The 15036-nt window shown below is 42.9% G+C and overlaps 2 protein-coding genes across 2 annotated transcripts; one reads left to right on the forward strand and one right to left on the reverse strand.

The window, feature by feature from the left end:
• Positions 1-978: 978 nt before the first annotated feature.
• LOC139661835 (protein-tyrosine sulfotransferase 1-like) lies at positions 979-10038 on the forward strand. Its single transcript, XM_071540402.1, has 7 exons — positions 979-1202; positions 3581-3832; positions 3982-4418; positions 4967-5125; positions 5741-5994; positions 8447-8648; positions 9391-10038. Exons 3-7 carry the CDS (start codon positions 4011-4013, stop codon positions 9424-9426), a joined length of 1059 nt encoding a protein of 352 aa, XP_071396503.1. The 5' UTR covers positions 979-1202; positions 3581-3832; positions 3982-4010; the 3' UTR covers positions 9427-10038.
• Positions 10039-11165: 1127 nt separating this feature from the next.
• On the reverse strand, positions 11166-15036 carry LOC139661836 (pinopsin-like). The gene is made up of 5 exons (XM_071540403.1): positions 14703-15036; positions 13565-13733; positions 12696-12867; positions 12159-12392; positions 11166-11375 (listed from the first exon to the last, which is right to left on the reverse strand). Exons 1-5 carry the CDS (start codon positions 15034-15036, stop codon positions 11166-11168), a joined length of 1119 nt encoding a protein of 372 aa, XP_071396504.1.

Here is a 15036-nt window from a genome sequence, read left to right on the forward strand (position 1 = left end):
CCTCCCCTACTGAAAATTACAGAAATTATAGAATATGATGCCATAGAAACCACTGACTGACCAACCATCCACACATTAATACACACACCAAGTCATGCACCCACACATATAGATATGGAATTACATAAACACATTTTATGTAATTTCATCAGTAGCCAAATACTGTCCTCAATCTTACTAGAATCAAAGCAAGAGGAGGATATGTGTGTATCTGTGTGTGTGAGAGAGAAGAACTGGTGTGAAATAAAATACAGTAGAGTAATAGCCTATATTATATAAGCCTACTGTAACATAGTAGACCTTTGGATAGATGTATTGTCTGTACTGTCTTGACCTTGCAGAACACATCCAGCCTGTTTTACAAAAAAAAGTTATTATTATCACTTTGTAATTAGGCCTATAGTGGTCAGTGATGTAGTTGTAAATAAGAAGGTGGGTAAACTCTCAAGTCAGTGATCAGCAAAAGACAAACCACCAGATTAAACAAAAATCAATTATATTTTCAGAAAAGCATTAATTTATGTTTTTATTTCCTTAAAATACCATATCTTCATATAATTAAAACCAGGTTAACAGTATTTAGTATCTCATCTATAAATGAACCTCATAAAGATCTATGTCCTAAGCCTAAAAAGGTTCTCTCTCAGAGAAAAAGTTTAGTAAACTGTACTATATATAAGGTGGGAAAAATTAGTTTGGGCATGTTTAGCCTCCACTAAATCCCCGATTGTTATTAATTTCCCCTGTGGGTCTAGTGAGAGCATACTAATCGATAAGAACAAGTAATTTTAGCTTTGAGGGTGACTGTAAAACCACGTATTAATTGCGGTGGAATTGCCCTTTAACACCGCCCGCCAATAGAAATCGGCAATGCAGATGTGGTTTGGAATTCAGACCCGACGACCGACCAATCAGCGTCCAGCTTTCTCTCCCTCCGCCGCGTTCACATTCTGCACGACAGATACGGCTCGACTTCACACGGTGGAACTTTGCATCGGCGGCCAGCGCCGGAGTGTTGTGTAATTATGTGTTTTTTTAAAACGTCAAATCACGTAGAAATCATCATTGTGATCTCCGCCGGTACATTCTTCACATGAGAGAAAACACCGAGGTGTCTGTTTTGATCGGGCAGCTGCTGGAGTCAACCCTTTTGATCTGGGTTATCTGTTTTTTTCTCGGATTTCGGCTGTTTCCAGACGTTGGTGAGTGATCATCATTTGTGACCGTTACGAATCTGCTATTGCGATACGTGTTACATTCAGCAAGCTGCGGGTGGCTGAACGCCAGCTGGAACTGGTTAAATAACGCATTGACAAGCTGTGTCGTCTTCAGTGTGGCGGAGGTGGTCGCTGGTCAGCCGCTGTGTGTGTTTGTTGATCGATAGCAGGTCGTTCACCTGGTGGCTGCCTCTGCCTCGGGTGCATTCTTGCAGACAGGCTGCTGGCTAGCTTTGTCCCTCATCCAGGCCAGATGTTCATGCTATTACACGAGCTGCTGGGCCTGCGCTTTAGAGCCGAGCAATAATCCTTTCTTTCTTACACAGTGACTATAAGTGACTATGATATAAGGCATGGCCTATTTATGGTATTTTCAGCAATATGCACCTGGGTAACCACTTCCTACCTCAGGCAGCAACTATATTTCTGATCAAGCAGTTGTTATTCTACATGGAGGCTATTCAGTTCAGTTCAGATTTATTGGCCATGAGTGGAAATTCTCCTTGCAGCCAAGTGCATAGGAACAATCATCTAAACATATAAACATAAGTACACAAACATGTAAAAGCGTAACATAAGACAAGACACAATAATCATAAATTAAAGTCTAAATCCATCCATGGGACAACATTAAAATATCTGACTGACTATCCTATAAAAATTAACCACAGTTTAGTAATGTAATGGCAGGATAATTCCTCACAAAGTGGATGAAGGGGACACTATGGTTCTGGCTTTCCTGACAACCAAAGATGTGAGGTAGCTGCTTTAGCTTCACACTTCACACCAGTGATTGCCAGTTGCCTTAACTATGAACTGTAGTTTGTATGACTATGGCCATATCTTGGTGTTTTCCACTCATCGTAGACTTATTTGCTCGCTTATCTCTGATCAACTAATGCTGTGGCCTTTTTCAAGGTCAATCTCTAGTTTTATCAGAGTAAGCATTCACCATTAGTCTTTGCAGATGTTGCTCAAATCTGTTGAGAAATAAGCAGGAAGGCACATATTAAAACCCTGGCCTATTTCTCTGCAAATTCCCTAGTGGCACAGAAAAGTGGTTTAATGTCTGCATGAAAGTGCTCCTTAAAGCTGCTGGTTACCGCTAGATTTAGTCTGGCTTCAGGCGGTACCTCAGTATCCCAGCCAATTCATGGTGTCCTCGATTCCAGCTGTTCCACTTTCTACTTTTATCATCAGACAGAACTTTTACAAGCAGGCTACTCCAGCGCAGACAGAGGGGTGTTTCCCTCTTTTCTCTCTCCACACACGTGTCACCCAGATGCCCAACGGCCTTCCCATTTCTCTGAACAGGCAAGAAACCAGAAAAGGGGAATACTTTACTTATAGTCTTTGTATGAAGCAAAGCCTCTGTTGGAGGTAATTCTCCATGATGTCTGAGGTTGTACTGTGGCAGACTGTAGCTTTGAAGGTAATACAAACACTGCAGAGTGACGTCAATATTCAGAAACATTAGTTATATCATTATAATGATATTGAGACAATAGATAGATACTTTTATTTGTCCCCGTGGGGAAATTGGTTTGCAGCAAAATCACAAGGCATTTCATCACAACATCACAAAGTCACCAGTAGACATATATATATATAGTAGACAATATTCAAATGATTCCAATACTTATCATTAAGCTTGTGTGAATACTGCTAGTAGTGTGCAGCCAAGGGGAAATGCAGACTGACTTACGTTGATAACACAGCTTGTGTGCATATTGCAGAAGAGAAACTGGGAAGTAGCAAGAAGGCTTGGTCAATTGTAATATGATCTTAAAACAAATTGCTCTGTGTTTCAGTGTGGCAGAAGCTGTCACCGAAAATGAAAACAAGAGGAAGTAGTAATTAGTGGCTTTGAACACAGTGCCTGAGAGCGTGTCTGAGTTGCATGCCGCAGTGAACTTTGATATGGCCTAGCAGTTTGTGGCTCCCCAAATGAAGGATATAAAATAGCTGATGAGTGTTTGAGAATGACAACTGGATAGATTTCAACCCATTTTAATGTGCGTGCAAGTGTTATGGTCAGGATGAGGACAAATGATACAAAGGCTCTTCAACATATTCTGCTTGCTGGTAACATCTCACTCATGCAAGGGCAGCGGCTAATGGTCGAAGTCACTATAGATAATCATTTATTGTGATAAAATATGACATAAAATGCAGGCCTATGCTTATATTCTTAATTGTTGCATGCTTGGGTTGTAATGCTCTCATACTGCACTATGATTTATAATTCTGGAGAAAAAGTAGCATATACTGTATTTGGCCATCAGTAATACAAATTGTTTGCGGTGCAGTTTCCTCTGAGGTATGTCGAGGTATATGAGGTATTCTTCTGATGTGTTTTGCAGGTACGATGGGTGAGAGACGTGGCCGGCTGTGGACTGTAGTGGGCCTGGATCCTGCTGTCAGACACCAGGGCTGAGGAGCTGCAGAGGAGCCGCAGAGGAGCCGCAGAGGAGCTGCAGAGGAGCTGCAGAGGAGCGAGGAGTCACCCCGGGCCCGTCTCTGTCCCACACCTGAATATCGAGCGCACACCCTGCTGTCCCAGCCTCCCGCAGGCCTTCTTTCCCCCGCTGACCCTCATCTGCCAGGCTGTCGGGGTAGATACAAATTTGTTCGTAACTGACCCTCCCTTAAATTTATAAAGTAGCTGCATTCACATCTGATTCCAGCCGTTCAACTCCCCAGGAGCCCCTGAATATTGTTTATGTTCGCCTAAATCGAACCCCCATATTCACCCAAACCCCAGACCTCCTTACACTCCAGTCTGATACGACCATGAGGAACACCAGGGCGAGCCTGCTGCTGGGCTGCGTCCTCCTCTGCTCCGCCTCTCTCCTTTACCTGGGCATGAGCGGGATCGAATGCCCTCCCAAAAGCCATCGACACAGATGGATGGAGCTCAACATGGCCTGGGCCAATCAGAGCCTATCCATGCCCACCCACTTTCCCGAAGACACGCCCCTTATATTCATCGGCGGCTTCCCTCGGAGCGGCACCACGTTGATGCGCGCCATGCTGGATGCCCACAATGCCGTGCGGTGTGGGGAAGAGACCCGAGTGATTCCCCGCCTCCTGGCCATGCGCGCCACCTGGAGCCGCTCGGTCAAGGAGAGGATACGATTGGACGAGGCTGGCGTCACCGACCAGGTGCTGGACTCCGCCGTACGAGCGTTCCTGCTAGAGGTGAGCTGGCTGGTCAGTGTGTAATCTGCTGTGTTGATTGTAGAATCGAACATTTGGCTGGAGAGGTAATCGATGGCTTGTGTGTAATAATCCTGTGGTTAGTCCTCATGTGGTGCGTATACATGCATGCACACAGTATTCCAGATTATCGCATATATGTAGGTTAAGATTTTATGCAAAACATGCTATTGATATGCATCTTTATACCCCAATTGTGATTATTACCCTATCAGCAGCATATTTTACTATATTGCATGATTGAAACAGAATCTACATGCAGTAGACCACAAAAATCAATAGTAAACAAGATTATTTGTATAAATGTCTCTATCTCAGGTAATATTAGTCTATCTTAGGTATCGTATTCATGTTCTCATAAAGGGAATAAGAGCTCATGTCGGTTATTGTAACCAGGATATGATTTTTATGTGTGGCAACTCAAAAGCGTAAAATTTGAGTATTCTGAATATTATGCATACATAGTTGTTATTATAACAGCCTGGGCTATTTTGCTTTAAATGTTCTGTCTTCTCATGTGTGTGTTCCAGGTGATAGTCGGCCACGGGGAGCCCGCACCTCGTCTCTGTAACAAGGACCCGTTCGCCCTGAAGTCCCTGTCGTATCTGGCGCGCATCTTCCCCAAGGCCAAGTTCGTGCTCATGCTGCGAGACGGCCGAGCGACCGTCCACTCCATGATATCACGCAAGGTGTGTGCAGGTTCCCTCCTCATCAGAGTCGCGGTCAGACAAACTTCAACAAAAGTTCATGTTTCCAACACCCGCTTGGTCAGATTGTCATTTCTTGGTTGCTTGATGTGAAGCATCTTATTTATACTACATACAAATAATGCAAATCCCACCAAGTTGCACTGGTACTATATAGGGATGGGACAAAATGTTTATCTCAAGATACGATTTGATACACGATATGGGGTTCAGGATTTGATACAACCACGATACAATGTAATAAATGAAAGTTAAATGACAACAAGGTATGACTGTGCAGATTTATGTTTATTTCTGATCCACAGATCTTTCTACCAATGGCACTGGCTTGCTGGAATGTAAACAACAATTTAAAAATGTCATTACAAAGTGCAAATAATCTAATTTGGATGGACAGCTTGTGAAATTGTGATGGGCAAGCCGTCTCATTTGTGATCACTACAGCAGAGTAAACTGTAGCTAATATTGCGAAAAAAATTTCTGCCCCACGATACGTACTGCCACATTTTTGTATTGCGATATATTCAATAGTCTAGTCATTCTATCTAGACCAAATTCATTTTCCATTCTCTATCTTCTCCCTGCCTCTGTTTACAGGTCACCATCTCTGGCTTTGACCTGAGCAGCTACAGGGACTGCCTGACCAAGTGGAGCGGTGCGGTGGAGACGATGTTCAGCCAGTGCCAGGGGGCGGCGGAGGGCCGGTGTCTGCCGGTGCGCTACGAGCAGCTCGTCCTGCACCCAGAGGAGGAAATGAGGAAGTTACTTCACTTCCTAGAGCTGCCGTGGGACTCGGGGGTGCTGCACCACGAAGAGCTGATTGGAAAGGCTGGAGGCGTGTCTCTGTCCAAGTGAGTATGTGAAGTGTGTTTGAGTGTGAGTGTGTGTTAGGATTGGGCGATAGTGTCCATTGTCCATCTCCTGTCAACCAAGTGTCATCACAATACGTAGGCTGATTCCCAATGTATTCGTCCATGCCCAGGGAGGGTTGGGACAGACAGATACACACACACACACACACACACACACACACACACACACTGAGCTTTCGATGCAGGCATTTTTACTTCTTAAATTATAGTATGGGACCTCGCAGTCAAGAAAAAAACATGATGAACAATTATTGTAGAATTGTAGAAGCCTATTGGCCCATCAGTGATTGTATTTTTCCCTGATGAAGTCTTGGTAGCCGAAAAATGTTGCATTTCCAAAATGGACTAGCCAGTGAATAAAGGCTTTTAAATATTTTGTCACAAAGAAGAATTGTCTTGGTACCTTTCATGAATATACAAGTATCAGGTCATGCTCTGTTCCCAATAGGAAGCAGTAGCACAAGACACTCAAAAGGAGAAGCAGAAGACACAAGCAGCGCAGCCTGAGAAATGGCTCTGGGAAATGGCGGGTGTGTTTCGGTAGCTTCTGTGTGCTGGCTTTAAATACATTTCAAATCAATTCGGCCGTAATGTTTGAATGTGTGTGTTTCCTCTTTTGACTGTCTCGCACTAGTCTACATTTAAAATGACCAAAGATCAAGTTCATGTACTGTAAATCTGAAAAAAAACGGCATGGGAATTTGCACCAGCAATCAATTCAGTCCATCACTGATCCCCAGTGTATTCATCCAGTTGCCCAACCCTAGTGTGTGTGTGTGTTTAAAAGGGGGCTCAGTTACATATGAACTTTGTATATAAACAATGGACACTTACATAAACCTTCTGTGTGTTTTTTTTTTTTTGGCTGTAATTATTCCTCCTGAAACATTCCCACCCTCCTGCCTGGGGGGAGCAGGTATTTCAGGATAAAGAGGTGTCATTTAGCAGCCGGCTCAAAGGCAGCTCTCTCTCTCTCTCTCTCTCTTTCCTCTGTTCCTCTTTCTTTCTCTCCCTCTCCCTCATACGCACACACACACACACTCACAAAAATGCACAATACACATTCACACAACCCAGCTCTCCTGACTGTTGCATGTGCATTTATGTACTGCATTTTAAAAACAGTCAGTCAACTAAACATGTTCACAGGCTATTGCACAGTATAACCAGGCTCTGCTTACATCTAAATGAATGTAGAAGAATATGATCTGCCTCGTCTTCTTCTACTTCAGTTAGTGATTTCCTGCATTTCCCAGAATGCCTTTCGACAACCTGCAGAGAACCGGTGTGAACTTGTGAGACTCAAAACACAACATGTCTTGCAGCTGTAGTGCATTCTGGTCTATTGAGGCTACTGTCAGTAGAGAAATTGGACTCTCTGCCTCTTCTACAATGCATTTCTCCCTGTGTGATTGTTGAACATCGGTGCAAAATGGTGTGTCTAGAAAGAAGCCTTTTCACTTTGATTCTGAGGGACTGACACCAAAGCCTGACGTTTACTGTTGATGTTTTAGATAGAACATTTTGTCCTATTAAACTGCATTGTAGCTGCACTGTAAATATCTGGATGTGACATCATGTCATCCACATTTGGCCATTTATCCAGAGGAACAAGAAAAATACACCACCAAACAACAAAATGTGTCCAGAAATGCAGTGTCCATCACTAATAGCTGGTTTGTTTGTTTTTTACTAGTGTTAAAGTATCTCAGGTTGGTTTTTTTTCCTCTGAATGATACGCAGCATGGGTTGTGAGTCAGATTGTAATGCAAAACACAAGTCCGTGTCGTCTGCCTTATCCCACTGAGCCACCAGGAAGCCCGAGTTCAGCCAGAGTTCTCATCCAAGGCAGCCAAGCTTTTCAAGGTCAAGTAAAGCTTAGCAGTCAGACACAGGCTTCTCTCACTGGATTTTTTAATTTGCGTTGCTCCAATTCTCTTCATTATGTTGCGATTCAAAAAGAGCATTACTTTGTAGGGCAGACGCTCAGGGGATTTGGTGGGAATCTGGCCGCCACATACTGCAAAACCCAAACTTGGCAGGCAGTTGCAGGTATTAGGCCAGAGAATTAACACCTTTTTAAATATATTGCAGTTACGCAATGGTTGGCGTCATCTGGAGTCACACACAAATGCTTTCTAATCTCTTCAGAACATTTAAATGAACACCATACGTGTGATTTCTGGTTCGGTGTGAGGTGTGTATATATAGACCAAACACACACACACACACTTGACAGGTCGATCAGTATGATATATTTATATTGTTGCAGATGTATTGTCACTGCTCAGCGGTTAAATGAAACTAACTTGAAGATGAATTTCGTATACAGTATGGTTTGAAAGTTTGCCTCTTTTTATATAAATCATACAATGTACAGTATGACGCACAAGCTCGACCTGAACTTGCTACATGTTGATTTCCTGCTCAGGGTGGAGCGCTCGACAGACCAGGTGATGAAGCCAGTGAACACCGACGCCCTTTCCAAGTGGGTGGGGCACATTCCGCCTGACGTGTTGAATGACATGGCTGAGATCGCGCCCATGTTGGCCCGGCTGGGCTACGACCCGCAGGCCAACCCTCCAGACTACACCAGGCCGGAGCCCATCGTGTCTCTCTTCAACTACTCACAGGTGAGAGAACACGCTGATCTCTGCAACAGGGTGTGACGTTAACAAGAAAACTAACAAGGGTGTGAAGAAGAGTGTTTAACACATCAGAATGCTGAAACTTGTATACTCACTCAAAGACACCCCAAGTCCAAATTCTAGCTATTTTTGCACAGATTCATAGTGATTAAGTGATTGATTTGAATGCGGAAAATAAACTTTTCCCAACTGTCATGACCCACAGTGGAAAATTCCTGCCTGTTTTACTGTTTGGCAAAGTATGAAAAAAAAACCTGCCGCCACCTTGCAGCTCCCCCAAGCTGCATGAATCAAAAAAGAACCAAAGGAATGGAAAAAAAATTCAGCTGCAATTGGCTGCCAGGTTTACAGGATTGTATTTATAGTCAAATATATTCGCTGACATTCAAATCAATCATTCAGTTGTTCTCCAAGAGTAGCGAGAGTTTTTTTTATGCCTTTACCTCAGTGTTCACACGGCACCAATACAATGAAGACTTTCAAAGCACAATACATTTTACAGTTTACCTGTCACATACTGTGATTCCTTGTATCAAAAGCTCAGTCAATCAGTTTGAGAGTGAGAAAATGTCATCACACCAAAGTCAGTGAAAGGGTGGCGCAATATGACAATTGCAGATTGCAGCTGTGATGCTTGATGCAATATCAATCTCTGTGTTTTCATAATATTTCTAGTAATCAATGATCAGCACGAATGACATCGGCATTGTGTCCTTCCTTTCCACAGAGTTTGAAAGCAACAGAAACTCCACACCCCAGCTAAGAGGAAGAGGAAGTGCCAGCAGCTGGTTTGGATGCCGTCCAGAGTTTGTCGCTCCACGATACGGATGCACCTTAAACACCGACTTCCAGTTCAGCTGTAAATACACCTAACAAGGAAGGTTTGAAGTGTTCCACATGTGTTTTTGCATTGACCGCAGTTCTCGTTCGTAATACCTCTGTGTGGTGTTAAGTCTGTACAGCAGATACGGACTCACTGAGTGGTTTTGGGAGGGAGGGGGGGGGCACTTTGTGGGAATCTCAACAGCTCTTATGTGACTCCTGCTCAGGAAAGTTCTCCGCTTCACACTTGCCCCACTTTCCTCCACAATGGACCAACAGCATAACGTTGCATTTTGATGTTGCTGTTTTTTTTCTCTATCAACTTGTACCTGAAAGTATTTCGATATTATGTCTGTAATTTGTTATCGATTCACCACAAATGTGAATGTGTTTTAGACAAATCAATCACTTGCTGAGAGTGAAGTAAATGTTCATAGAGCATAATGACTGTATATTTTTGGAGAAGTATTTTTATTTTCTTAATAAATTATTTTGGTGTTGACCATTCATTAAAGAATTTCAGGTTGTTTGTTCTATGATGAGGCTTTTTAATTGTTGGATATTGTTGAATATGAATAAAAAGAGCCAAAATGTCACTTTCTTACATAGTTGAACTATTTTGTTCACCGGTCATGCAGTTATGTTATTATGAATAGGTTATATTCTGCTAAGAGGTATTAAATAGGCATTAAATAAGACATTTAAAAAAATCCACTCTTAACTTACTAGGCAGCAATTCTGCAAACAATTGCTCATTCATTTTTTTAATCATTAAGATATTTGGTAGCCTGTATCGCTTTTTTGCATCACTGCCATATCAGACATTAGAAAATGCATTTGTCTTACTTAAAACATTGATTCTTACATGTCGGAAAACAGCAGATCAAATAAAATGTCTGAAAATCTTTTTTTTTTTTTTCATTCAAACATTTAATCTCAATATAAAAACAAACAGAGCCACTCTGTGGTATGTGCATGTTTGTTGACAGTCATCTTAGCCACAGCGCCCTCTAGTGGTGTACAGAAGCAACTCAAACCACCCGACTGCCCCCCTGTGAGTGAAGTATTTTACAGAAAAATCTGAAAAGGGCTGCCTGGTTCCTACCATAGACTGTATTCTGGTTCCTACAAAAATTCTATTGAATCTTCAGCTTCAGTCATTTCAAAGATCAATGGAATTGCAGTTAATCACAAGCTACATACAGTCACACTATCTTTCCTGTCTGTCTTTACTGCACTATCCAACAAAAATAAACCCTGAAGAAGGGTGGACTGCCCACTCTTGTTTAAAAACAAACAAACCATCATTAAAATAAACAGTCTGAAGATCAGACACCACAAACTGGATTGCAAATGATTCAAAATGTCACAATGGCTGCAGTCTCCTGAGACCTTCACACCCCATTGATACAGTGCAGCTGTATTCAGACAATGAGGGCAAACATATTACAACATCTTCTGACAGTTGTTGTGAAAGACTATTATGAAACTACAGAACTAATCTGTTCACACGGCTGGATTTCAACAAGATTTATTACCAAGCAAAATTCAAGATGGGGTAAAAAGAAATCTCACATCGGTTTTTCTTTTTTTTTTTTTTCAGAATATCCCTGAATCGGATAAATGAGTGGAACTGCCACTTGTTTAATGATCAATAACTAAGAACATGACCTTTGACCTCTATGTAGCGTAGTGAGCAACTAGCACCAGGGCGGGCGGCTGCCCCTGCTGGTCCCTGGATGTGGACTTCGTAGGCGGGGTGTTTTGTTCCTCTGTGGGCGGAGTGGGAGCGTGACGCCACACCCCCCTGCTGCTGGGCAGGGTGTGGAGGATGGGAGTGGGCGGGGCTTCAGAGCTGCACCTGATCATGAACAGGAAACACCTGGAGAACTGACAGAAACAGAGCGACAGATGCAGAAGGGCCACAAGCGGCAAAAATAAATATGAAACAGCAGTTAAAGCAGAGACTCACACTTCCTGGTTAGTTGTTGACTGTTAGAACAAGTGGGTTTGAAGCTGAATTAAGTCTTTTCAGCTCTGCTATTATCAACAGTTCCTGTGTTTTTGTTTGTGGTAACCTGAAGCTAGAGGGATTTCATTTTACCTATATGTTCTACATTTTGAAAAGGTTCTCATTGTGGATAAGACACAAGCTTTATATTATCATTCGGTCTCACTGATTTGTGCGTCTGCATGTTAAAGAATAGAACTTTTGGGTGAAACTGGCCGAGCTAGAGTAGCCTATTTTTTATCACACGTTGTTGTGATGATACAGTTATACATACATGTTTACATTTTCGCCTAAAATCGTAGACACAGCTACTCTTGCCCCATTCATCCAATGAGGGCTTTCTGAATATGTGCATTAATTCAAAAACATTTAAATGTATTTCAATGGGGACTACTTTTCATTCACAGTCCCGTTTTATTAAGTGAGTCCTATTGCAAATATTTTGTAGACGCACGCATCTCCTCCATGGATTACATTACTATAGTTTATTATAGAGAGAGAGTTAAGTGAAAGCGAATGGCATCTAAAGGTCTGGACATAAGTCAAATGATTTCTCCGATAATTGCATGTAAAAATCCACAGGAATTTTTAGAAAGGGGAGAGGCGGTCCGCTGGAAAATGGGTTTAACCTTCACTGTGGCCTCTTCCGCTCTGTCTGTTACCTGGTTATTAAGCAGCACATAAATGATGGGATTGAGGACGGTGCTGGACTTTGCCAGCAGCGAGGGGATCAAAGTGGCGGCGGGCGGCACCAGGCCGGGCCGTCCGAAGGAGGCGAGCATCGCCACCACACCGTACGGCAGCCAGCACAGCAGGTAGCCCGTTACCATGGAGACCACCATCAGCAGGACGCGGGCCTCCCTCCGATCAGCCGACGACTGGTTGATCCTGGTGACCTGAGTGGTGGGACACACACACACACACACACAGGTACAAATCGGCACAGACACAGTCACGTGTATCCAGATTCATTCAGGCAAACACACACACACACACACACACACATTCAATGAACAATGTCCTATTATACTCAGGCTTACTCCTGTATTATGTGATGGTGACCAGGGTGCGTATCCAGGCACACATGCCAGAATAAGGACATGCGCACACAAACACACACACAACCGCTCTGACAGTCAGAGGAGTTAGGGTCAGAGGTCAGGGGTCAGAGGTCAGGGTGTGTGTGTGTGTGTGCTCACCTGTCTCGTCACCCCCCGTACAGCCAGCAGGATCCTCCCGTAGCAGAACAGCATGAGCAGCAGCGGCAGCAGCAGGCAGAAGACGAACAGACAGCCCACGTAGGAGCGAGCTCGGGCCGAGCGCTGCTGCCACTGGACGGAGCAGGTGGTGCCGGGACCCTCCGGCCCGTAGCTGCCCCGCAACACACAACAACATGATGGATGCTGCTCTTATTCTGCACATACACACCCTGCATACACGCCGGCATTTCATATATTTCATGCTTTTCATTCTACCTAATGAATTCTGGTCCTGTAATTGTCAGTTGCTTTATGTTTAATAGGTTAACCCCCTTTTGCTCTATTCTTGTTTATATTCTGTTTTTCTTTGCTGTATCCTGTTACTATAGTACAGGTAAATGGTAGGCCTAAATGTTTTTATTCTTTTTTTCGATTTGTTGGTTCAACTTTATATTTTTTTTAATTTATTTATTGTTTTTATTTTTATACTGTAAATCGTACGATCCTACAATAAATTACTAGGTACTAATTGCAGTAAATTTACACTACACACAATTCACAATAACTTACCATCATTATTTTACAGTAATAGATTGTGAAGTTGCAATAATTTACGGTTACTATTTTACAGTAATTATTATGAATTCACAATAATATATTGTACTTATTGCTACACATACTTAGTGACACTGCTTTAATAAGAGCCCTATAAATAAAGGTTATTATTTGCCTCTGTAATGCCCCAGTTTTGATAGGTGATCGTTAGCGTTTTACCTGAATGAATGAATGAATGAATGAATGAATGAATGATTAACCTAACTACCTGATGAGTGATTTTCAGGGGTTCAGACCATGGAAGTATCACAGACCTGCTCCAGCCCAGCAGCGGCGGCAGCGTCCAGGCCAGAGAGTAGAGCCAGGAGCCGGCGATGGCCAGCCAGGCCTTGGAGTAATCCGAGGAGTCCGGCAGGGAGCTGCGGAGCACCGTGGAGTACCGCTCATAGGACAGGAGGGAGAGAGACACCAGAGACACTATACCTGGAGAGAGAGAGAGAGAGAGAGAGAGAGAGAGAGAGAGATTATAATAAATTACACAACAGCAGTGACTAAGCTAAAGTCTACAAAAAATTGTTGAAATATTTGGGATGAAACTATTATTATAGCATGACTATCGTAATGCTATAATAATAACATAGATAGATTACTCTAGTAATGCTATAGTAAATTTCAGAAGGACACTATACAAATGGCATAGTTATAAAACTTGCAGAGACTATAGCTCAAAGAAATTAAACCACAGAAAATCCTATAGTGATACCAGGAGATAAAATACAGCTATATAGTACAATTATAGTACAGACCCTATAGGAATATTGTGATGCCATTAATGTGTCATAGAGTAGGCCACTATAAACTTACTATTGAGTAACATAGATACAATTTAAGTCACTATAGGAATATTATAGTGATACCATAGGAAACAAAATTAATATTATACCGATATACCTAGTATAGATACCGATATACCGACTTATCATGCCACACTTGCTACAGTAAGATATCTTCAATTATTTCACTCCTCAACCATTTGTTTCATGTAACTATTAAATGCTTTTTGTAACAATGAATGCATGAAGCCAAACCAGGGACAAGAGCTGCAAATTAGCTTTAGTTAGAAACCCAGTAGCCATACTATGCAGTGCATCTGTTTCATGTTTTTAACCTGTAGGCTACGATCTGCACTGTCCCTGACAAATAAACAAATACATAATAAAACAATAAAAATAGGAATAGGCTATTACAGCGCTGAAATAGGAGCAACACAAACACGCGATTTTAGTGATATGATAGAAGACAAAAAATATCATAAAGTATGATAAAGTCACTATAAACTCACTATTCAACACCTCAGACACACTATAGCTAAGTCCCTATAGGAATATTGTAGGGATATCATCATGATTTCTCCTTGCAGTGAGGAAGAGAGAAAGTGAAATGTGCGCTCACCGAAGAGCGCGTTGGAGAAACCGTACCACCGACACCCTTGGGAGCCGGTCAGCCACCTGCCGTGCACGCTGGCAGCGAAACTGAAGGGAGTCCCGAAGATGCAGACGAGCATGTCGCTGGCGCTGATGTTGATAAGGAGGAGGTTGATGGGGGTCCGCAGCCCGGGGAAGCGCGAAAACACCAGGAGCACGAGGAAATTACCCAGGAAGCCGAGCACGAGGATGACGCCGAGGATGACGGCCACCGCGGTGTGACCCTCCCGGCTCAGCCCGCCGGCGACCGGCACCGAGCTGTCCGCGGTGCTGAAGTTGTCGCTATGCAGGAGTATCACCAT

This window comes from Centroberyx affinis, unplaced genomic scaffold (assembly GCF_046629955.1).
Source record: "Centroberyx affinis isolate AG114_WGS23_722 - 3 ecotype Tasmania unplaced genomic scaffold, CSIRO-AGI_Caff_v1 ptg003629l_1, whole genome shotgun sequence".
NCBI classification, from domain to species: domain Eukaryota; kingdom Metazoa; phylum Chordata; class Actinopteri; order Beryciformes; family Berycidae; genus Centroberyx; species Centroberyx affinis.

Coding starts and splice junctions, on each gene's coding strand:
- LOC139661835 (XM_071540402.1), top strand. CDS start 4,011: ATGAGGAACACCAGGGCGAGCCTGCTGCTGGGCTGCGTCCTCCTCTGC. Junction 4,419..4,966: donor TACGAGCGTTCCTGCTAGAG/GTGAGCTGGCTG, acceptor TGTGTGTTCCAG/GTGATAGTCGGCCACGGGGA. Junction 5,126..5,740: donor ACTCCATGATATCACGCAAG/GTGTGTGCAGGT, acceptor CTCTGTTTACAG/GTCACCATCTCTGGCTTTGA.
- LOC139661836 (XM_071540403.1), bottom strand. CDS start 15,036: ATGGTGATACTCCTGCATAGCGACAACTTCAGCACCGCGGACAGCTCG. Junction 13,734..14,702: donor TTTCTCCAACGCGCTCTTCG/GTGAGCGCACAT, acceptor CTCTCTCTCCAG/GTATAGTGTCTCTGGTGTCT. Junction 12,868..13,564: donor CCGCTGCTGGGCTGGAGCAG/GTCTGTGATACT, acceptor GTTGCGGGGCAG/CTACGGGCCGGAGGGTCCCG.